At 36.4% G+C, this 25,749-nt stretch overlaps 1 protein-coding gene across 1 annotated transcript in view; it reads right to left on the bottom strand.

Annotated features, from left to right (window-relative positions):
- Positions 1 to 25,749, bottom strand: part of bsnb (bassoon (presynaptic cytomatrix protein) b) — a 98,604-nt gene that overhangs the window by 38,331 nt on the left and 34,524 nt on the right. Inside the window, 1 exon segment of the mRNA XM_058791672.1 lies at positions 23,141 to 24,022. Within this exon segment, the coding sequence (XP_058647655.1) occupies positions 23,141 to 24,022 (882 nt within the window).

Here is a 25,749-nt window from a genome sequence, read left to right as displayed (position 1 = left end):
GTGTGAAGATTGTTGCCCTGAACAGCAGCTTCCTGCGGCCCATAATGCTCTCTGATTACCTGAGTGGAAGCCCAGATCTCTTGACTACACCTTGGAGCATTCGACTCTCAACCCAAACATATTTTAGTCCAGACAGCTAGAGAAAGTCTAATATCCAGGCACTGATGCTGGGTGCTTAGCTTATTCTCATTGGGCTATTTGTCATTTAGCAGACACTTATTTCTGACGTAAATTACAGAACATTTGCTACAGCCACCTGTGGGTAAGTATCAAGGCACAATGGTGAAGCTAAAACATTTAGATTACATTCCAGAAAATGTACCGCTACACCATCACCACAGGACGTCACTCCAATAAATGTCACACTATTAAACATAATGAGATGTAAAAAAAAAAAATATATATATATATATATATATATATATATATATATATATATTTTTTTTTTTTAGTTTATTTTACATTTATTTATATTATTTCATTTTTAAATTCAATTAAATTCAATTAAATTCAATTAAAAAAGAATAAAATTATAATATGCTATATATTTTTTAATATAAATTCAATCAATTAATTGCTCTTTATTGTTTAAAATGTAAATTAAAATAAAATCAAATTTATCAATTGATCTATTTTTTTAAGTGTAAGTTATAAAATTAAATCTAATTAAATTAACTTCAATTAAATTCCCATGAAATGCATGAACTTATAAAATGTACCATGAAATGCAATTCAAGCTGTTTTGGATTAAAGCATCTGCCAAATGCATAAATGCACATATCCCACATGTTGCATTGCTCAACATTGCCACAATAGAATTGTTTTCTATGGTCAGTTTTCACTTTCAGGTCATCTACGGTAATGGCCGAGTTTGATGAAAATCTTACAAGTTGAAAACATGTCAACATGTTTGTTGACACATCATACTTTGGCAAAGCGTTAATGTCTGCTTCCATAGAGTATGTTCCCTGGCCAAAAAGGGCAGTGGGAAATCTCCTTAGACGTCCCACTGAGGACAGGGACTGATGTGAAAAGTGTAAGATCAGGGCCTGTGTGTATTAAGTGTTAAGCGTGTGTATTATAGTTCTCATAGGAACTATACTTCTCTGTCAATTGAACTGCTTTTGTTAAAGCATAACAGGTAAAAGACTGATTTTTAGTCTTGCTGTGAGATACAAATGACTTTATAGTACATCTCTTTACCAAAAATACACCATGGAAACTTTAATTTCCACCAAAAATACCATAGTGAGAATCGAAGAAGTGCAAAGAAACGTCTATTTTAACTGAAATTGTTCTTCAACAACTTTAATTTCCTATGTCAGGTATAATAATGATTTGGTATTTTTAATACTGAATGACATTGCTATTGTTAGTTGTGGAAAGCAACAACAGCAATATATTCACTTCTGCAAGGCTGACCTACAACCTGATCTGTGGCAGATGGAATGAAGTTATCAAATTAAATGTCACAAGTTCATTTAAGCACTTAAACTGGTCTGCAAGAATGATTGCTCCCTCTAGTAACAAGAACATTTATGTTTTATGTAAAATCAATCAATCAGTTTTATGTTTAATTCGCAAAATTGAATGTTTAATTGCAGCAATCTTTTTTTCCCTTCAGTTTAAGAGATTAGGACTTAAGGACTATTCTGGACAAACCTTAAGAGTGCACAGTCAAGAGTCTAGATTTCTACAGATATCCGTTTCCTCGCTTGGAACACCCATTCTCCTCTCCTCTCATTTCTTCATTCTTCACTATCATCTCATCATGTCTCAGCATCCATCTCTCATTTCTTCCTTCACTGCTCTCCAGGCCTGATGAGGAGATATGCAGGGCTGGTCGGGAGGCAGCAGCCAATGTGACTGGGTGCTATTTGAAATGGCCAATCACATTCAAGGTGATTAACATCAGCCAATCAAGTCAGGAAAGACTAAATGCCTTCAGGAAGTCATTATGAGTCAGAAGAGCATCAGTGAACACAGCACTGTGTCTATGCGTGTCTCTGACACCCACTGCTAATTAATGGGTTTGGCCAGACTGCTAATTCAAGTGAAGACAGATCTTAATTGCACACCATACAACGGCATTCAAGAGAACAGTTTGGTGTTTTCTCTTCAGGATGACAATGCCCATGTGCACAAAGTGTATACTATCTCCTGTATACTATACTATCTCAGGGCTGGCGCTAGCTATAGGCAGAGCTAGGGCCTCGGGCTTTGAGGAGGGCCTCCATAACTGTAACAGTCCCCTATACGCCGGTCCACCAGTCAAGACGGGCAGAAATTCTAGCCTCATTGTTCATTAGATATAGTTGAATTGTCACTCATCTGCAATTAAACCAATTAATGTTGCAGTTTCAAAGCGGGTCCTGCCTTCTGAATGTCTGCGTAACGAACGCATCCTTCAGGTGCTGCGAACTATGCGATGCACAAACCTTATTTAGTTTCTGAGACTCGCTGGAACTGCCGCGCGGGCACGAGGTCTTGTGCACACACACCTTTCTTTCTCTCTGTGCGTATGCATTGTTCAGCACACGACGGAGAGGAGCAGCGCTTTCAGTTAAACACAGATATTATGTTGCTTCTCTAATTTTACATGCAAGTATAGCCCCACAGCACAGCTATTGTCATTATCTTATGTGTATTTGATTTCATCAGATGACGGCTCGATTATCAGGATTTTTGTGCAGATTAACATCTTGGAAAGGAGAGCTGGTTATGTAGCCTAGTCTCAATGGGTCGCGTTTCAGTCACTATTTCATATTCATTCCGTTGTCTGACAACAGAAACAGTAAAATATACCAATGAAAATAGTTTTATTGAGAATTTAGCTGCATCAAAATACAGTATGTGGGCACAGAGAGGCAAACAAATCTAATAATAAATAATAAATGTACATTTTGCATTTTCAGAAGAAGTGAGCTGCCCTGTCCTGCAAAAATGTAAACAGATTTGTGTAAGTAAATTGCTCAGTGCAAAGAAAGAGAAGTAATGGGAACCTGGTATTTCTTTTTTCATGTGTCTAATACAGAGGTCTTCAACCCTGTTCCTGGGGACCCACTCTCCTGGAAAGTTTATTTCCAACCGGCTTCAGCACACCTGCAATTTTCAAGCAGTCTCTAGGAGCTTGATTGGCCGCGTCAGGTGTGTTTGATTAGCGTTGTAGCTAAACTCTTCAGGATAGTGGGTCCCCAGGAACAGGGTTGAAGACCTCTGGTCTAATAGACATGAACAAATTCTTTGAAAAACATCTATGACCTTTGAAACATGTCTACTCTTCATTCTCTATGTTGACTATGGTTTCAATAATAATAAACATACATTTGCATAAAGCATCCATATTTGTCCATGCCCATGTTGATTAGAGTATTAAAAACTTGAAACGCCAATATGAATTTTGCCTAGGGCCTCCTAATGTCTAGAACCGGCCCTGTACTATCTGTACTAGCTATAACTGACTTTTGAATTGTCGTTTTTTTACCTACAATATACAGTTATTGTATATTCAGACACATTCTGGTCTAACTCTGAATAACTCTAAACGGATGACAAATTTTCAGAGACCAACTAGTCTTCCCTTATGGAATTGACCCACTAGTACATTTACATTTCGTGGTGTCTATTTACACCAAGTGCTAATAGCCTGCCTTGTTGGCAGAGGCTATTTACACTAACTCCACCCACCAACGTGTGATTGCGCTAGTCAACACTAAAAATCGACAGCTGTCAAATGTTAGCTCCAGTGGTGTAGGTGGTAAAGCACGTATTGCAGTCTTTTGGATGTGACATGGAATAAAGTATACAAGGATTAATTGGATTGTGATTTAAAGTGAGATTTGAAGTGACTTAAAAAAAAAAAAATTACTATTGAAACATTTCACTGTAAAATAAATTAAAAATATATATTATTTAAGAAAAAAAATGTAATTATAATAATTTTATAGTCCAACTGTAAAATGACAATATGAATATTTATGTCTGTCGATTCATTTTCATACAATTTTCAAACAAGCTTTTCATTTGGCAGAAAACTTTTGATCTTAAAGCTTCTATTTAAGATCAAACAATATATAAACAAGCATTTTGCAATTCAATATAAACTTCATAAGTATACCTAACAGTTAACATTTTCTGAAATAAGTAAATAGTAGTTAAAGACACCTAATATAAAGTGGGACCTTCTAATCTTTGATTACTCCTAAAACAAGACAATGGTTACAAAATTAAACTAATAGTGAACTCAACAATATTCACTGTAGAATAATACGATTGAGAAAAAAAAAAAGTTATGTTGGCCCTAAAATATACACTTTTGTGGCTCAATCACAGTGTAAAGGAATCTAGGAGTTTAGATTCAACAAAGAAAAATGAACTTGGCAAGATTATGAAGTCTCCATCATTAGGTGACTTTAAAAGACTTAAGTGGCCTGGCCTTGATGATTAAGGCTATAAAAGAGAAACAATGTCATCATTTAATTATGAAACTGTCTCCCTTCCAATGAGTCAGTCACGTCTTTTCCAGCACCTGTGAGCGGAGACCAATCAATCAATCAACTCAATGCGGCCCAGCCAATCAGCTCTATCGCACACAGGAAGCAGGAAATGCTGCGGTCAGATTCATCTGTGTAAAACATATCCAGTCTGAGACAGCCATCGACCCCCTCAGGAGCATTAGTCTGATGAATAGAGCTGTCTACATAACACAACAGCAATCTAGTCCGGAAACAAATGGTTTTTGACCTTTGCCAACATTCAGGGATACAGAACTCACAGGAAAGCCTCAGAGGCCATGTTTGTTGGTTTAGCATAACATGCTAACAGCACTCAAAAAGAAAGGGAATTTGAATAATTCCTGTGCCATCTTGGCTCTTAGCTAAAGCCAGTTGTACACAGTGTGATTTTTGCCATGTGAGACACAATTTCTTAAACAATTTGGTTACACCATACAATAAGGTTAATGCTAAACTGTCCACTGTTAATTCATGCTTGTTGATAATACATTAAATGTTAATAAATTGATAAATAATACAATAAAAATAACTAAATAAATGTGAGTAAGTAATAATCAGTGATTGGTTATTCGTTGTTGATGAATTAAAAATTCTAAAATACACCAAGGCTGCATGTATTTGATCAAAAATACACTAAAAACAGTAATATTGTGAAATATTATTACAGTTTCAAAAAACTGTTTTCTATTTTAATAGCTTTAAAAATGTAATTCATTCCTGTGATGGCAAAGCTGAATATTCAGCATCATTTCTTCAGTCTTCAGCGTCACATGATCCTTCAGAAATCATTCTAATATGCTGATTTGCTGCTCAAGAAACATTTCTTATTAAAACTGTTGTTCTACTTAATATGATCCATTTTTAGGATGTTTTGTGGAAAGAAAGTTCAAAAGAACAGTACTTCTGTAAATTTCTGTAACAATGTAAATGTCTTTATTGTCATCAATTTAATGCATCTTTGCTGAATAAAACTATTAATTTCTTTACAAAATGTGCATATTGTATGGACAAATGGAACATTATGCAAGATTAATATCATGTTAATTAGATGTTGCCCAGTCTACCTTGGCTTTTACTCAAGATCTCACCAGATTATATTCTACAATCAGACAAGCAACAGTCGTAATGGACATGGGAAATAAAATGAAAATAATTCAGCATGCACCCGGCTTTAATTAAAACACTCAGACTGGGATTCCTAAACTTCCAGGACTCCTTACTTCCACACCAGCGCCACATAATTCCCAGAATAACTCAGCAGAAAGAACAAAAGGGAAGACGGTAATCCGAAGTGACATATCCTGCCTCCATTTGGGAGAAACTGGGTGACTTGATCAAGGATCTCATATCGAAAGCTGTGATAAACTCGTTAAAAGTTAACGATTTAGGGACGAGCTAAGCTGAACCTCCCTATCAATATTTTATCGTCCTGCCTTGCAAAATCAAGCTCTTTAATCACAAAGGGGAGGTGGGGATCTTTCTTGCCAAAAGCGCATTCACAAATTTGCAGTCGGCAGCAAGGCTTGAGCAGACACAATCACTCAGTTTGCGCTCCTTGGCTTCAAGAACCCCTGGTTTTGCAGCGATTAAATTCAAGACTTGATTTCACGGTGACCTCAACATCTATTTTTCACTGTACAAAGTTATTTTTCCCGTTATCTCTGGTGTATATTTACTTCATTGCTTTCTGTTTTCAGACGGCCTCACTGAATCACATTTTGTGAAGCTGTGGCTGCTACCCTATAAACAACCTTTTAGACAGGCCGTTACTCTACCCGGCCCACAAAAGCACAGCACTTCTGACAGCAGGCCTGAAATGCTCACAATAATTGAGTCGCCACAGTGGCTGAACAGGCGGATATAGAGACGTATAACTGTATGTGAGGTTACACAGAAAAAACAGCCATTTGACGGTACAGACGATGGGGTGAAACAGCATTTCCGTAAGGCAGAAAACATAGACGGAATCACAGAATCCAGTTATAAAAATGGAATGTACAGCATATTGCAGAATGTCATGGAATTTGGTCAATTTTGGATGAATAAATCACATGTAGGGCTGTACAATTAATCAAATTTCGATACTGACTAGCTTATGTGAATATTAACCCGCAAAAGATTTCTGTGAATGTATAGAGGTGAGCATAACCAAAAAAGTTTGAGAACCACTGCTATATGAGGACATGAACACATGAACTTCATCTCTAGAGCTGCTCTGAGAGTCACTTCACTTCATTTCACCATTAGCTAAAAACTATCATCACATTCACAAAGAAACTCAAAGGTCTTCACGACAACCCATCGATATTAAAGTTTGGTTTAACTTGAAGAAATTGTGACAGAAATATATTGCTATAATACAGTACAATGTAGCCTACTTCTCAAACCAATAATAATAATAAAACTATTAAAACTTTATTTTTTAAGGATTTTTTTTTTATTATTCAGAAAAAACAGACAACACAAAGTTTCTGTAACAATAAAACATTTCATATGACTGTATTATTGTCCAAACTATTAAGTTGTTAATGTTTTATTAATTTAATTGATTAAATATGCTTAATAAACATCTGAAACAGAATATAGAAAAGTTATAATGGAAAAAAAATTGGGAAAATATTTAAATTTTTACTTTATAGGGCCCTTTTAGTAAATGGTTGTTAAATTGTACAAGCTTCATGATTTAAATTAATTAGCCATGTCTAATTAAGACATGTTTTTTGACTACTAAAATTTAACTTAAAAGAAAAAATGAAAAGAAAAGAATGGAACCCAGAAAATGAAATCTAGACAAATTATAACATGAAAAAAAATAAATAAATAAAAAAACAGATTTTAGGAAAAATTCAATAGAACCCTAAGGACTCAGTGGGACCCTATTCAATTAGAAGAAGAAAAAATGTAGGGTGGGGCAAAATTTTATCTATCAGTAAGTTGATTGGATTGTGAAAAGTGGGTGTTACATACCAGATTGGAACCAAGAGGTTGGCTCATGCCAACCCTTGAATGTCAAACCTTGAATATTGGTTTCATAAGCCAAAAAGAAAGTATATTTAAAATTAAAAAGAGATTAACAATTACCAAGAGAATTACCAAGACAACCATTTTTTTCTTTAAAATAATATGTATAGATGAATCATGCACAATTAGGCCAAGAATGCCAGGATTTATGTTGTTGTATGTTGACTAGCACAATTACGGTCACACTTATGTATGTGTATTTGTTTCACTGTGTCTTATACAAAAAGCATAGCCCTTGATATCCAGCTAAAGGCATCATCACAACAACATTCATCTGTTTGTGTGTGTATATGTCGTTCTGTGGGCATAACGGGGGAAAGCATCGCTGCTATGGATCTTACAGAATCATTGTGAGGATAAACCAGGATCTCAGAGGATCAGAAGCCGTCTTAGCACTAACCCACCTTGCATGCTTCCTCAATAGGAATACATACAACAGAGCAAACGGAAGCTTGCTGAAATGTGTTAGCATGACTTCCCTGCTGCAACAGTGATGCAACATGAAGATACAATAAGCCAATGCTGCTTCTAATAGATTCCCTGTTTTTACAGATTGTTTGCTGTTCTAAATCAAGCTATTTAAACTAGTTAATAAATGCATGACTAAAAACACACACACACACACATTCTCTTCCACATGGCAGACAATCAGGTTTCAAAATGAACACTAACCAAGCACTAATGTGAGTAAAACTGGATTTGGTAAGTAATATTATAAGGATCTTCAACATTAAATGGTTTAAACAGATTCGTAGACTCTCTGATGTAATGTGTGAAATAAAACAAAATTTACCTCAATGAAAAATATTTTTCATTCATTCTTTTATTCATTCATTAGATGAACAAGTATTTTTCATTTATATTTTATTTATCAAAGAAATTAACGCTTGCATCAGGAGGATGCATTACATTGATCAAAATAAAATTATAATTAAATTATAAAATATATTCAAATAGAAAGCAGTTATTGTAATAATATTTAATAACTACTGTTGTAATAGCGTTTTTATTCAAATAAATGCTGCCTTGGTGATAATTCAAAAAAAAAAACAATAAACAAATAAAAAATTAAAATAATAGACAAAAGACAACACAACTACTCCAATTTCATACAGATAAAAAAACTGTGTATAAAGAAATATTTATGACCTGAATAAATTCTCCATTCATCTAACCATTGGCAGCTCTGGCAAAAAGCTAATTTTGGACCCTGGAGCCAACACAAACACACACACACACGTTGGTATTTGTGGTTAACGGGGACTCTCCATAGGCGTAATGGTTTTTATACTGTACAAACTGTATGTGCTATTGCCCTACACCAACCCTACACCTAAACCTACCCCTTACAGGAAACTTTGTGCATTTTTAGATTTTCAAAAAAAACACCATGTAGTATGTTTTTTAAGCCTTTTGAATTACGGGGACATAAGCAGTGTCCTCATAAACCACCTTCAAATTGTAATACCTCTGTCGTACACATGTCATTATACAAATTTGTGTCCCCGTAAACCACAAATACCAACCCACACACACACACACAGCAGGCCATGAGTGGCACTGGCAGGGCAGCCACACAGGTGCAGGGCCAGTGCAGTGCCGAAACATCATCTCAACCCACTCTGCCAAGAGTCGTTACCAATTCAATCAATGTGTCAACAAACAAGCAGCCTCCCAGCAGAAAGAGAATGACAGAGAGCGAGCCAGACACTGGGGCAGAAGGAAATAGTCTCTACAAGTAAAAAGAGTGCAGCACAAAAATGGAAAATGAAAAACCATTTTGACAGAGACGGAGAGGAATCTGTAGGTTAATTGGCTAAAATAATCACAAGATGCCAAACTTGAGTGTTAGAATACAAAACAATGTCCAAAAGCATGTAAATATCACATTTGTGTATTATTTTCCTGCTATTCAGAAACTCAACACCTAATCGGTCACTGTCGCCCCAGTCTTATTGAGAAGTTTCCATGGTTTCCGCTTGCACCTCGTTCTCATTATGCAATCGCCCACCTGTCAGATACAACATCTTGTTAGTGTCACTAAAAAATTCTGATCACTCATTACGAGGGTTTACGCATTTCCATCTTTTGGCCTTTAACAGTCATCTGTTTATTATTTTGATTAATACATCTAATCCGTTGCACTTATTTAACGGATTTGCTATTAGAACCATATGCCTGTATAAATTTTGATTATGATTACATATAATTAAACTTTGCAAATGGATCCATGTCAAATCCAACAGCCACACTTGACATATTAATTCCAGATTGGGTAGCACCTCATATATAATGCTTAACTGATTAGTAGTTCTTGTGAAATCATCCTACAAATGAATTACTTATCTCTGCATACTGAGCTGGGACAGAAGAAAGTACAGTATTCTAACGTTAATTAAAAAAAATGACACATTACCTAACTATTATAATGTAACTGAATGAAAAACAAGTCTAAAGCAAAATGAGAGTTAGAAAATGTAGAGATGGAGAAGAAAAAATGGATAGAATGAGACTGACAGTGATAAGCAGGTCTAGACAGAATCTGCAGACTTTCTTTGCACTTTACTTTTGAGTAAAAATCAATTCAAACATGGAAAAAAGTCTCAAATGTGGCATACAGTACTATATTGTTAATGCTGGCTAATATTTAATAATCTGAGCAGCTTTCTGTCAAGTTCTGCAGAAAACAGGCTAGCATGGATGAAAAAAAAAAAATCACCAATCATAATGTAACGGGCAAATATATGCAAGAAAGATAACCATTTGCAACCAAGTGTGCAAATATTATAATTACTTCATCACAGTCGGTTAGATTTAAACATGCACTCTAAAGGCCTGTTCACACCAAAAATGATAACTATAAAGATAACTACAACACTTACTATATTAGCATCCACACCAATACATGATAACCTTCGGTTTTATCGTCTGCCACTTTAAATGCTCATGCTCTTTAAAGCAGGATGGATTCTAATTGGTCAATATTTTTATCGTTCACCAGCTGTAAAAAATTATTTGAGAGAAATTCCAATAATATAATTCCTCTGTGTCGATATAGTTATAGTTGTGGCATGGATTGTGCTATTATTTTAAATTTGGAACAATTTTTAAATCAATATTTTTATCGTTATTGTTATAGTTATCCTCTTGGTGTCAATGTGCCTTAACAATGCAAGACAGAGGAAGACTCTCAAATGTAAAACTATCTAAAGCTTATAAAGACCAAAAATACTGTATATAGAAAAGCCTGAGAAAACAAAGCAATCAATTACAAACTAATTCCGAAGAAGAATAATAAGATGAATTTCATTAAATTCCTGCCTTACAAGCACTGTAAAAATGTTATTGTTTGTTTATTCATAATTCTTCCACAGACTGAAAAGACAAATAAAGAACAGAGAGTTATCAAGCTGCCATCCAGTCAACAAGCCAAACCAATGTGAGCAGTAACACTACAAATCATCATTCTATTCAATTCTGTTCTCTTGTGTTGTGCTCAGCTAATCCTTTTGAATTCCCTGAGGTCACTTATCAAGTTTTCAGGCCCCAAGGGCCGATCCAATCACACTGCATGCTTTCATCCTTTTGCTTACAAAAGGGAATCAGAAAACGGACACAAATCTCTCAGGCTACAAACCGGTGTATATAAATATGTGCAGGTCTGCGAATATATTTGTATTATGTATTAAGTGTGCCTGGTGTTGTACCTTGTGATATTTTGCCTGGCGTACGCTCGCACAGGGGCCATCTGGTCCGAGTTGGCTCTCCTGCAATGCAACAACTGATCCGTGCCAAATGAGCGTGTCGTGGCTTGCATGGATGCCACAGACCAGTATGGCACAGTACGCTCAAACATGCACACGCATCCATTGTCCCAAGTCTGCTGTATTGTGCCAAAGGCCAGTTTTGAGGGACTAAAGGCAATGAATTAGCAGCTATAAACTGTCATGCATCACACTTGCAGCACATTAAAATAACACTAATACCTTTTGCTTACAGCGCAATAAAATAATGCATCAAACTGAACAGCAATATTTTTGTGACACTGTGAAAGTGATGCTGATGTTTGCACATGGGCTTTATTTGTGTGTGTGTGTGTGTGTACGCATACATCTATGACCTGAGGAGCAATTCACAGGCATAGGCCAATGCACACACACAAAATGCTCCCTCATATGTCCATATAGATGTTAACAACGGGCCATCCTGCAGGGTAAATGAAGAGAATGTTTTCTGAAAACTGGTTAAGAGCTAGAAATTACGTAAAGAGGACAGAATATGTAAAACAGAGAGAGCGCGAGACTACAGCTCTACATAAAAGTTGGAATGGCAGATTTTTCTTCAAGTTCACATGGAGCACTGGAATTAAATTAAATTAGAAAGAACAGCCTATTCAAGACCTTTATATGTAAATTATGTCTGTTTTGATTGGCTAAACTCTTTGAATATGAAATGCATAATAACATCCCCACCAAGTTGCTGAATACTGAATATGCATTGATATGCAAATGTTGGTGATCACTCCTGGTTGTGATGTCCTAACTTAACCATGAAGATTTCATATTTACACTTTCATGTATTTATTAGGGGTGGGAATCTCTAGGCACCTCACGATTCAATTAGATTATGATTCAGAGGGCTGCGATGCGATTATAAAACGATTACTGATGCACCTTTTGTTTTAATACAGATTCTTTTTTATCACTGTCTGACTATTAAAGCAAAGTATCTGGAATGACCCATAATGAATTTACTTCCAGGATATTTTATTAATAAAACAAATGAAAGTGATTTGGCAAGTCAACAAGGCAAATTATGAGGCGCCACGTAGGATTTAAATCAAACCTCGCTTATCAATACATACATAAAACACATGCATATACACCTATAAATTATTCACAAGTGCAAGTTATTCACAAGTGTATATGCATTCATTACTAACATAATATGTATTGGTATGGATTTCATATTAGTGTGCACATGTATTTTATATATATATTTTGAACATCCAATAGTATACATGTATATGCGAGTAATTTATAGGTGTATATGCACGTGTTTTATGTATGTATTGATAAGCAAGGTTTGATTTAAATCCTACGTGGCGCCTCATAGCAAATGAAACATGTGACTGTAGCAGCATACTTGTAATAATTAATACAGACTTAAGCATATTCTGTAATATGGTTTCTCATATTTGTTGTGTTTCCAAAATATTTTAATTTGGCTTGACACAACTTGCATAGGCTATAGTGGGGCTCTTGTCCAGAGTCAACTTCATAGAAGCCAAAGTGCTTCCATACGCTAGCTTTTAACGCAGATGGTGCTGGTCTGATTTCAAGCGCCGCCATCATGTATTCTGTTACCCCTTTTTACAGTGCACTCGTCTGCGGCGTGTTATAGCTCTGACGTGGCCACCAGAGCTGATATCGCGGCCACTCTAGTCAATGCTTATGTTTACACCATCCGCGCCGCAGCACATTTCTGAAGCACTGCCTGCAACTGAACAAAACATATTCACTACACGCTGCAATTCCACCACTTGCCGCGCCCCGTGTGCATGCCTTAACGTTGACCCACTGAAAAGATGGGTCTCGGTCCGCTCTGGTGCAGTTCAAATGAAGTTCAAATGAACACAACATGGACCAAATACTTCTAAACGAATCAAAAACAGGATATATTGACAAGATGCGATGCAATGTGACATGATTCGACAATGCAGAACAAGCAGTGTATGTATCCAAAACAAAATTCACTATCAAAAATGCCAGTGTGAACGAATATATCGTTTTCTTTTTTGGTCCGGACAAAACGAATCAAGAGAACCGAACTACAAGTGTGAACACATCCTAAACCATCTTTGGGGTCAAAAACAACATCTACTGAAAAAATCTGTTGAACACAGACATGGAAGAGAAGAACTGTTGAATAAAGTCGTTATTTTGGGTTTTTCTTGTAGCTTAATAAAATTGATCCACTGTTTTTGTTTGAACTAACCCTTTAAGGTGACCGTACCTAATTTACCAGCTGCTGTCCAGTAAAAAATAAAATAAAAAATACGAGAAAAACACTTACTAACTGTAGAACTTTTGTAGCTTTAACAAGGATTTATTTTATATTTATTTTATACGGTGAAGAATATGCACTTTTATTTTACATTTGATTATTAATTTCTGTACCTGAAGTTCTGTACCTATCCTTAGCGTTGAGCCCTCCATTAAGTCTTTAAGATAAAGCAGCAAAAACAGCCTGTTTAATAAGGGTCACATGAGAGGGTGGAAAATAGTCATGAAAAACTCAATTACAACTGTAATGAGAAAAAAGCCAGTGAAAAGAGCTAGGAAAATCCACGAAATTGCAACTTTACAGCACAAAAGAGGTTTCCATAGACATCTAGAAAACATTAAAACATCAATATAGCTTTCTCAAAATGCCTTTTGTTTAGCAAATTATCCAGTGGCAAGTGTATTTTGCTGACTTGAGCACTACAATAACACTCTGTTTTCACCAGCTGTTAGATACCGTTCATCTTCAGATATACTGGAGTGATCAGAAGCATTTCAGATTAGAAGACCAGCCATTTTGTGTGCCTAGCCATGATACTGCAAAACGAGAGAAGCACAGCAAACAGACATCCTTCTTGAGAATGTTATGCTCAAAATATCCGGGCATCACGAGAGTCACGATTCCCAGTGGGAGTCGACTTCATGAGGTGCGAAATGGTGTGAAATCTCTGGCGGATATTATGCGAGAGATTATGACTGCACATCTAATGATGTCACAGCATTGCGGGGTTTAAATGATGGGGATTCCGCCACTCAGTACAACACGTCCAGTTGCTTTGGATTAGGATTAAATTCACCCAAACTCATTAATATGCGCTGCACATGACGAGCTGTCTGTCAGAGTTTCACACCGGCTAAGCTCTTCTGAAGGAGGTTTACTGCGGGACCACTGCAGATCAGAGAAGTAGAAGGTGTTTGGGGATTTTTATTGATCTACACTTTATTTAAAGGTCAAACGTGTCACTTTTTGATGTTAAAATACTTTCTCACATGATACACTGCAAAAAAATGATTTACTTGTTCAGAATTTTTGTCTTGATTTTCAAGTTTTCAAACTAGGGGTGTCCCGAGCTGATCTCAAGGATTCTGAGACGTTGTTGATATGACGCGTTGCTATGAGTTGCGTCTTGATTTGATCTTGACTAACAGACTGGCTGTCTGACACCATGAGCTTCATGCTTTCTAACCTTATCTCCAATTTATGTTGCAATAATTCTGCTTATTGTACATATAAATTACAAGAAGTAGTCCTATATTCATAATTGTGACCACAAAGTCTGTTTACAATGTCTACCATTGTAACATGTTTACATCTGCCAATGCCTGTATATAGTGTGTGCATATATATCGATAGTGTATATCTAACATACATAAACATACATCATACATATATTTATTTTACTCGCTGCACAACTCTGTACAGTATACTCTGAATTGATTTTAATAACTTTAATGTACTTGAAGTGTGCACGAAACATACATTCATTTAGGAATATACAAATATCGGATTGGGACTCGGTATCGGATCGGAGGGCACAAAAAACCTGATTTGGACATCATAATTTAAACATTTTTAAAGCAAGATCAATTTATTTTTGAAGGAAATTTTTAGTTCATGTTAAAAACGAATGAAAAATATATGATCTTGTATTCCCTTCTAATAAATTTTTCTTTTCCCATTGGTTGTTCTTTTTTAAGCATAAACTGACTTAATTTCTCTTTTTGTCATTTTTCATCTCAAGTAAATGTATCTTGATTTAAGAATGTTTAGATATTTGTACTGGAGAACAAGAAAAAAAAATACTGAGGAGGAACATAACTTTTAGCATACTTTCTAGCAGTCAGACAGATTTGGGACGGGACTAGTGGTTCGGTGAATAACTGAACACAAATGTCCATATCTTCAACCTAATGGTTAAAAACAACCCACAAACGTTGATCCATTAGGTGTTACCATTGTGCGCTTAAACATAGCACTAAACCGAGGGATTGTCAGCGTAGTAAGACTATCATAAGTAGCTTTAGATAAAAGCATCTGCTAAATTACTACTTACACTTATTAATATCTGAAATCTATCTTTCTGACTGCATGTGTCATTCTATGAATTCAGTTTGAACATATTACAGATACATATTATTCTCAACCAAGGTCAAGTGCAATTCTTTGTTGGTTTGTTCAATGTGAGACTAAATCCTTCTTCTTCCTGCTGTCTATCAGTAAAACACTTTCAGGACTGCAAGCTCTTATTTGCACACATTAACATCTCACTTGAAGCTACTGGGAAAACATACAAATCTATTTTGCTGAACAGCTGCATGTGCTGAATTTTTAAGGAAGACAAACTATATTTATTACATAAAAAGCATCTTCTGCGGACAATGTCACCTTGATTGTACACCATATTGGCGTAAATATAATATACATTCCACTAATGTGACATGCTTAAAAAAGCAACACATCTAATCTGATAACACTGGCCATGTGTTTTAAATGAAAATCCCTGACATAGGCGAAACATCATATCCCCCAATGCAAGCAAACACACACACACACACACTTTCTCGCAGACCTTGTTTGACACATGGTTTCAAAGTTTCTCCCTGCCTCTCATATCATGCACTATTTATAATGTGCTCTCCCTTTCTAAATTATTGATAGGCCATACCTTTTTTTTTTTTAACTCAGTAGTTCACTCAAACATTGACAAGCACACACACACACACATACAGCTAGAGGATGAGGGTCTTTATAATGGGTGTAATCAGATATATGAGTAAGAACAGTCACACAACAATGATAGCTACAACTCAATGTTTTCTTATACAAAAAGAGCGCGGACTCTCCAAACACTATTTTACTGCATTAAAAAATGCATTTAAATGTTACTACTTGTTTAGAAAACTTTCAAACGTAATGTTTCCATAATGTTTGAAAATAATAAAATTTAATTTTCCCTTAACGTTCATTTACCAAGAAATTTTTTTTTCTTAAAACATGCAAAAAACTGGACGTTTTGAATGCTCAGAGAACATTCAGATATAATGTTTTAGCAAAACCTTCTTCGAACACATTTTTGTTGACTGTTTCCACTTCAAGCAATGAGCACAGTGTGAAATAAATCCTAACATCCTCCCCAAAAGACATGAACTTCACTTTCCTCCCCCCTTTATCATTAGTAAGAACTCAAGCTCACAGCAGGCCGGTGAATCACAGCCACTAGCCATGATGGGAGCTCCCGGATTCATTTTTATCATTACTACTACTACTACTACTACAACACCCACCAGCACATCCTCTTTAAACTGGAAGTGGAGACACAATCCTTCTCTGCAGTGTCTTTTCTAGAGTTATGATAAGCATTGTTGCAGTGCAGCATCTGGACTGCACATATATCTACAGTATATGCAGCAGTTCATATCAGTGTCGTACGAATTTATGAGCAGCTAAAATCCTCCAGTTCACAGCGCAGCCTGACTCATGCATCTCAGAGCAGGTTTCTCAGAATAATCGAGTGATCTCATACTGCCGGCACAGACGGCATCCGCAGAGCGCTTTGAAAAACCACTTGATGTTTCGGACCACAAAATTCCTGAAGTAAAGCAGTAAAGGCTGGAATTGGTAATAATGCGTAAATGTTTGCGTCATGTTTGAAGGAGAGGTCTGGAATGCGCATTTCAGAGAACAAGTGAAGCAAAACATGGCTATCACAAGCAAACGCTGATGAGAAACGATCTCTCTCTCACACACACACACACACACACACACACAAATACACATAAAAATAAATTACACTGACACAGGCTATCAAATCAGGGAGAGGCAGGCTAACTGTACCAATCTTTTTCTAAGAAATACAGAAAGGAAAAATTATGCACATTTTTCAAAGCTTGTGGGTCACAAAAACATTTCACCTCAAAAAAAATAAATAAATAAAAGAAAGAAATTCAAATGATAAAGGAATTTTAACAAATAGCATGTACAAGACCATAATGTACCACATAATGAGAAAAAAAGAAAAGATACATAATTATCAGTTATATTATTTATTCTAAAGAAAGATATACATTGTAAATTATTCCAGAAACTGTTTTAGTTGTTTTAATAATTTTAGATTTTGACATTACATCTATGCACATTTTTACCTTTCTTACACACTGTAAAAACAGCCTTTCCATTTGTGAATTTACATGACTGTGAATATGGAATTTACATTCCAAAATTAAGAATTTTTCACTGTGACATTTACATCTTTAAAACATTTACTTTAAACAATAATTTTTTAAATGTATATTATTATTTAATGTTATATTAAATAATAATAATATATTTATCATGTATTTAATTATTTAAATCAGTTTTTATATAAATATCTTAATAAAATTGAAATAATAAGAAATAACAAGCTTAATTGTCAGGAAAATAACACTGCAATACAAAGAAAACACAACGTTATAACATATCCATACTTGTTCATATACTTATTGACGTGTAATATGACTCAGACATGTTCATGACAAGTTTTTAAGAATCATCCTTTTATTTCTGACAGAATACAGAACGCAGCAAAAAAAGCACTCACAGAACAATGATTCACAGAATAAGCACGACATCTCTCCACATAATAGCACATCCAAACAAACATGCATACATGCACAGTCACACATCTTAAAACGGCATCTCAACCACATTAATATGAAGCAGTAGGGGCTACGGAGTGAGGATAAATTATGCATTATGAATATCTAGGTCTGTGATTTAAAAATACACACCACCTTTTCCCCATGCAGCTGTTTTGCTCTGAAGAGGCCTGTGAAACTGCAAACTCAATCTGAGCTCAAACCCACCAGAGCGCAAACAAAATCAGCCAATTGCCACTTACGGATAAAAGAGGATTATAATATTTATCTGATGTGGAGTGCCCATAAGAGTCATTTTACCAAATAGATTCTTTCAAAACTAATAAAAAAGTGATTCAATGACTCATCTGAGTAATCAATGCAATGCTAGTGTACTTCTTACTAAAGTTTACACTGTAGAAAGTGTGTGAAAGCATGCAATATGCAACAAAATGTTTTAAACAGTAGTATGCTACAATTTTGCCACATGAGATCATCATTTTACATGTTTAATTCAGCAAGGTGACTCACTGTCTCACTCAGAATTTTGCATTCTCTATTGAAGTAAACATTCATTTTTGGCAGTACAATAGTACTGAATCACAACAAAGGTGATAAAAGTGTAGCTGATATTATTTCTGGCATTTAAATATGTCTGTTTATTACGCTTCAAAATAAGTTATGCCAATTACAGTGTTTTATTTAGGGTATATTTGTTGTGTTGCATTTACTGCAAGTGTCTGTCACCCTAATTGTGTTCCTGCCATCTAGGCCACATGCTGTTCCCATATTATTCAGACCTAGTTTTCGTTGGCTGATATAAATAAATATGTGGCAAATATGACGAGGGCCTCTAGAGGCTTCATCACGCCTTTGGAGAGAAGTTTCAAGAATCGGTGTTTGTTCAACTCAACACTTAACACAGCCAGAGTTACTGCTATATAAAAAGATTCATAACCAGCAGAAAGAAGTTTCATTATAAACAAATCTAAGAAATGAAGTCTTGCTCAGCCAAATTATTTGCTCATAAATTACATAGAATACACAAACATTAGGTGAAAATGGGGTCTTTCTTAACTAATCTTAAAAATGGGGTATTTTTGTCCTTTTTTCCCAGTAAAAAAGTCTTGTCTAATGCAATTTTGCTACTCAAGTCAATTGATCTTGTTTTAAGAATGTTTAGATGTTTTTATTGAAGAACTAGACGAAAATATTGATTACAACAATGATTTTTGCAGTGTGCCTACTGTTTGGCACAGCCTTCGCATCAGAATAGAATTGTGCTTTAAAATGCTGTCTGTGTAGGCAGCTCACTATGTAGGTGTTCGCTTTAAACATGTCGAAACATCAATCTAGATTCCATGTTGCAAAAACATCTTAAGCCAGCCAAAAGTGGCCGGCTGCACTGCAACATACTTTGGTCTTATATTTCAGTACAAATATCAAGATACACTTACTTGAGAAGCAAAATGACTTAAAGTTTAAGTATCATATTCTGAAAAATGTCAAAACTGAGTGAGTAAAATTTAGGCTTAAAACAAGAACAAATATCTAGCAACGGGGTGAGAAAATGATTTTTCATACCAAACTGAGAGAGATTTTTTTAAATGTTTTAAGCATAAACCCACTTAATTTTGCTACAGAGACTTAATTTCTTCATTTCTGAAGTAAATGCATCTTTATTTAGGAGTTTAGATATTTGTACTTGAAAACATGACAAAAATAAGTAATGAAATTCTTTTTTGCAGACCATCCTGGTCTGTTTTGATGGTTTTTAATGAGATTATGGCATGTGTAAGCTGGGAAGCAAGCTGGCTGATCAACTAGACCACCTAAACACAAGCCTGGCCAAGCTAACCCTTACGAAAAAGAAGTTTATGCAAATGTGCTATTAGTATACTTCTTTTAAACAAAAAAAAAAATAGGAAAGTATACTTTTAGTCTACTTTTTATGTACTTCTCAGAAATGAGCTTTATGTACTTCTCAGAAATATATTTAAAATGACATTTAAGTATACTTGACTTATATTTTGAAAAAGTCTAAATACAGTATATGTGCTCATAGAATCTATGTTTTCATTGTTATATGGTAGGGGGCACTAGTACACATCTTCTTTACAGAATTTCCAAAAAAACACAAGTGCAGAAGAAACTGAAACAACAGATGCTTCCACGTGTAATCTAACATGATCATCTGACATAAAACAGCATCAAAACTGTGTAACGTTATGGAATAAAATGTCACCAATGAAGAGGTAATAATGACTGCCAAGCTTTGGGGTGTTGATTGACTCCGTCTACATTTTGATTATCATTCTGAATCCAATTCATATTCTTTTTTCAGCTTTTTGTTCAAAATGTTGTTTATTTCTTTTTTATTTATGAAACTTACCCACATTCAAGTGTTTAAAAAAAAAAGAATGCAAGAAGCTAGAATAAAATGTTTTTGTTTAGTAAAATAGGTTGCACATGCCCTTTCATGTTAAATTTAACCACTTATAATCATAAGAAAGACAACAGATGATATTCTCTTAAGATTTTCCAGTAACGATGACTTCACGCTCTCTTCGTGACAGCTGTGTCTATGTAAAGACTGAGTGAGCTCATAAAACAATGCAATACTTCCCTGAAAGCTTGTTATTACTGCCATCATTCAATTAGGCCTGATTTGCATATTTATCCCTGTGCTGTCTTGGTGAAAAACTCTCCCAGCTTCTCTTTCTGTCATGACAGAACTTTCCAGCACAGCTAACAGGGCAGGGTCAACTTAGCGATCAATGAGACTAATTTGCATGAGGATCGTTACTTTATTGGAAGGAAATGAAACCGTCTGTCCGCTAACGTTCTGTTGACCTGAGGGGCAGTGAGCCATTTGATGGATTTTAGCTCAATGGTGCTGGACAACTTCAAAGATATCAGGACAGGTGATACAAATGTGAAAGAGTTTCTGGAAATACTTAGACGAAGGTCACAGACTGAAAGCTTATAAAACAGATGAGGGTCTGGAAAGACTCTCTCAATATGACGTATATCCATATAAAGATATCAATAAGCGATTGGAAAACACACCCAAGTATCTGCTTTCATTTTTCAGACTTGCACAACTATCAGGAAAAACACAAGTCAAAAATATAAGCTTATAAATTATTTAGGATAAAAAAAAATACTTTGCATATAATGCGATCTGAAACCCTTGAAATATGAATAATCACAGACTGTGACCACAATCTCCCCTTGCTTTCAAATGCAAAATGTCATGTGTGATAATCTATTGATCCCTATTTGACCCAGAAGGCTTGCAGAAAATAAAAAGCAAACAAGTCTATCGACTCACTTCAACTGTCCTTTGGAAGCTTCTTGTTTCTGAATCTAACTATATTTTGTGACACAAAAGCTAACTTTTCCCAAGAACACATTTCTGTGAAGAGACTCTTCTGAACTGACATAACACCTTTAAGTGAACAGGTCAAAGTATCTAAGAGGTTCTCATTAACAAAAACATTGTGGTTGAGAATATCAGTTTGAATATAATGTCTTAGTGACATTTTAACGAAATATTAGGAAATAGTTCTAATAATTGAGCCACACTGATACCTTGCAAACTACTGTGTCTGAAAACTATTTTTAAAATATCATATATAGATAGACCTTATTTGTAATGCAATCAACATACAATGTTACAGATAATCTGCCCCCTTTACGTAGCATACTACCATCTTAATATGATATTATGTACAATATCATATTATGTAATCAATGATTTTGATAACTGAGAACTGTATCATAATATGCCTCCATATCATTTCCTAAACTAACCCTTGGCCAACATTGTATCTGTAAATCGATTCGTACAAAAAAAAACCTAGTACAGCAGCAGGAACTAAAGACTAGACTGACAACAATAACACCACAACAATGCTAACCTATACACTTTTCCAGATCCATTGAACATGACAAAATATATATATATATACATACCCAATGAAATTGAACCTAACGTGAGAATTAGCTTGGTTGGTCATAGTAGGAGTGTGTTGTTGGACTTAAAGGATTAATTCACTTACAGAATAAAAATTTCCTGAAAATTTACTCACTCCCATGTCATCCAAGATGTTGATGTCTTTCTTTCTTCAGTCAAAAAGCAATTCAGGTTTTTGAGGAAAACATTCCAGGATTTTTTTTCCATATAGTGGACTTCAGTGGTGGCCAGTGGGTTGAAGGTCCAAATTGCAGTTTCAATGCTGCTTCAGAGGGCTCTACACGATCCCAGCCGAGGAATAAGGGTTTTACATAGCGAAACAATCACTCAGTTTCTAAAATAAAAATAAAAATATTTACTTTTTTTACCACAAATTCTCGTCTTGCACTAGCTTGACCTCACGTATTTGACCTCAGGTTTTTGCATTTCCTTGCATGTTCACTTTGTAAACACTGGGTCGGTACACGTGACCTTTCCAACGTAATTACGTAATGCGTGAAGTCACTCATGTGCATCGCAGAGCTAGTGCAAGACAATCATTTGTGGTTAAAAAGTATACAGTATAAATATACATTTTTTTAGAAAATGACTGACTGTTTCGCTATATAAGATCCTTATTCCTCGACTCCCCTTTGAAGCTGCAATTTCAACCTGTTGGCCACCATTGACTATATGGGGGAAAATCCTTGAATGTTTCCCTCAAAAAACTCCAAAAATTACTTGGCGACTGTTTTTTTGTTTTTTTGGAAGTGAACTAATCCTTTAATGATACTGAAAGGCAACTAGTCTCAGATGAAAACCTGTCAAAGAATAATTCTAAAGAAAACAATGTGACTTTGAGCTGCTGCAACAATGCCATCAAAGATTTGATACCAAGCACTTAAAAAGTTCAGACTTTCCAAAAATGCACAATCATCCAGTTTAAAAATAAAGTCTTGTCTTACCTCGGTCAGGTGAGGTGTGGGGTTGAATCCGCACATGTTGCAGACTTGGGTGTGGCACTCGGTGCAGAGGTTGTAGTTCGGGGTCTTGGCTGGATCTCCAGTGTTTAGCTCAGTCTTACACAGTGGACAGAACACTTTGGGCTTTGATGAAACTTCCTGCCGTGGTGGACCTGGCTGGGCTGCGGGTTTAGCACCTGCTGCAGGACCCGGACCAGGTCCAGGAGGTCCCGGCTGTTTCTGCGGGGGCTTGGGGGAGGAAGGTGGTTGGGTCGGTGGTGCAGTTTGCACTGGATCCACAGACATCAAACTGCTAGCCTGGTTCAAGAGAGAAGCGCCGAAACCGAAGAGTTTTCCGAAGGGCTGTTCTGGCGGAGGAGGTTGACGGGATGGGGAACTTCCGGCGCTGCGAGTCTGGTCTTGTCGCGGTGCTTGAGACTGGAATCCGAGGCCCGAGCGGGATAGGTCAGGCTGGGATGGGGCTTTGGCCATGCCTGGAAGAGGAACAGCACCTGGAGCTGGGGGTTTGCTTTGAGGGGCAGCTTGAGGGACGGTCTGCTTCTTAGCTTCTGGGGGAGGCTGGGACTGAGGTTGGGGTTGGGGTTGGTGTTGGTGTTGGGGTTGGGGTTGGGGTTGGGGTTGGAGTTGGGGTTGGGGTTTGGATTGGGGTTGGGGTTGGGGTTGGGGTTGGGGTTGGGGTTTGGATTGGGGTTGGGGCTGGGGCTGGGTCTGTGGGGGCTGTGTGGGTTGGGATACAGTCTGAGGAGGAGGTTTGCTGGGCTGGGACGGTGAGTGGATCTGCTGTTGGCTTTTCGACCGTGGTGTATCCATATCCATCCCCAATGCCCTCTGCATTTGACAGTTCAGACACAACCACTCCTGCACCTGGGAAAGACAATGAACCATTTACTGACTATGTAATTAGATCAAAAGATTACTCATTAATTTCACATAATGAAGAATGTCAATGTGAAAAAAGATGAAGAGGATGGGGAGGAGAAGAAAAGAAAGTGAACTAGAAGACAAGACTTATCAGCAAGTTGCTTGCAATAGTAGAAGCTGCTGACTAGGATGTGAACAAATCCTAACCCCAAGCATTTGACTTTCATGCGTGACTTGTGTTACACTGAAGGTGTAAGATCAAGGTGCCCGTTCTTTTAGTTACAACCTTCACCAATAAACCTGCCTTGAAGTTACCCTGAAGACCTTGATTAGCTTGTTAAGCTTCCTGGAGGGCCACCTTTCAGAGTGTTCATCCAAGCTTCTCCAATAAACCTGCCTGGAAATTTTGAGTAGCCTCGAAGACCTTGATTAGCTGCTTAGAGTTGGAGCTAAACTCTCCAGGAAGTTGGACCTTCAGGGGCAGGATTGGACACTCTTGGCCTACAATCATACCTAGAGACCAGAGTACCATAGATACTGTGTTCCAAACAGCATAAAGGATATCTTTCAAGGTACTAGCAAGGGGTAAGTATTAATGATAGACATGCCTTTCAAACCATGGAAACTCTTACATTCAAAGGTAAAGTCTTTGAAGGGAATAGGTTATAGGGGTGACCACTACAGAATGGAACATCCAGAGTTTTGGGTGTGCCCTTTTTAGTTAGAAACCACCTAGAACTCCATATCATCCACCAATCAATGCGCTACAAATCACTTAGAACAAATTAGCTGTAGCAAGTTTTACAAAAAACACTTGTAATACTTAACCTTTTATACTTAATATGTATAAAACTAATACTTCTAATACTAGATACTAGAATACTAGAAATAGTAGCACAAGTAGTAATATAACAGCTCATTTGACCACTGGAACAGGAAATGAGTCCACATCAACAGCGCTAACTACCTATCTGACAGAGCTAGCACAATTGCATCATAATCTATGACAGAGATGTGACATGCGGCACCAGATAAATAGGATTCACTAATAGGATCAAAAGTCGCAACTGACGTCCGGTCAGAACATCTGACTTCATGAATGGATTATAACCGTACGAGGGGTTTGATGCAGAGTATATTAGCCTGTCTAGTGTCTGTCTACTCTTGCGATATTTGGAACTGACATGTTGAGACATGAAAGCTGACACGCCCGGATTTAATATAACTGACCGACAAATCATATCATACAAAACTGTAACATCTGACAGCTCGACAGACACGATATGACACTGGTTACTCTGGGAGGGTTTCCCTTTACAGCTAAGAGAGGACACAGACAAATGTGTGCTAAACAGCCTTCTACCAAAACTTAGAGGCCCATGATTGTAATCGATGCTGATAAAACAGTATAACATTTATGCAAAATTGTGCCAGAGGTGGAGTGAAGTAATAAACAAAAGAGCAATAAAGTAAATACTTAACACTGAAGGATATTGATGCCTCAAGCTGCAAGAAAGGAAAAGTAAGGTTTGTTTAAGAATACGTTTAGCATGATTTGTTTGCAGATGCCACTTGCATCTAAAGCAATGGCTTTCAGACATTTGTCACTGTGACTTAAGGGTACAAAATTGTCCAGTTCTGTATTTTATGCTTAGTAAAAGTTATGGTGAACATGACATTGGATCAATGAGGGTGGTGCTAACAAAATATTATGTACATGTATTGACTAA

This window comes from Onychostoma macrolepis, chromosome 11 (genome assembly GCF_012432095.1).
Source record: "Onychostoma macrolepis isolate SWU-2019 chromosome 11, ASM1243209v1, whole genome shotgun sequence".
Classification (NCBI taxonomy): domain Eukaryota; kingdom Metazoa; phylum Chordata; class Actinopteri; order Cypriniformes; family Cyprinidae; genus Onychostoma; species Onychostoma macrolepis.
The sequence above is the reverse complement of the archived record's forward strand: the minus strand, read 5'-3'. Positions and strand labels throughout refer to the sequence as shown.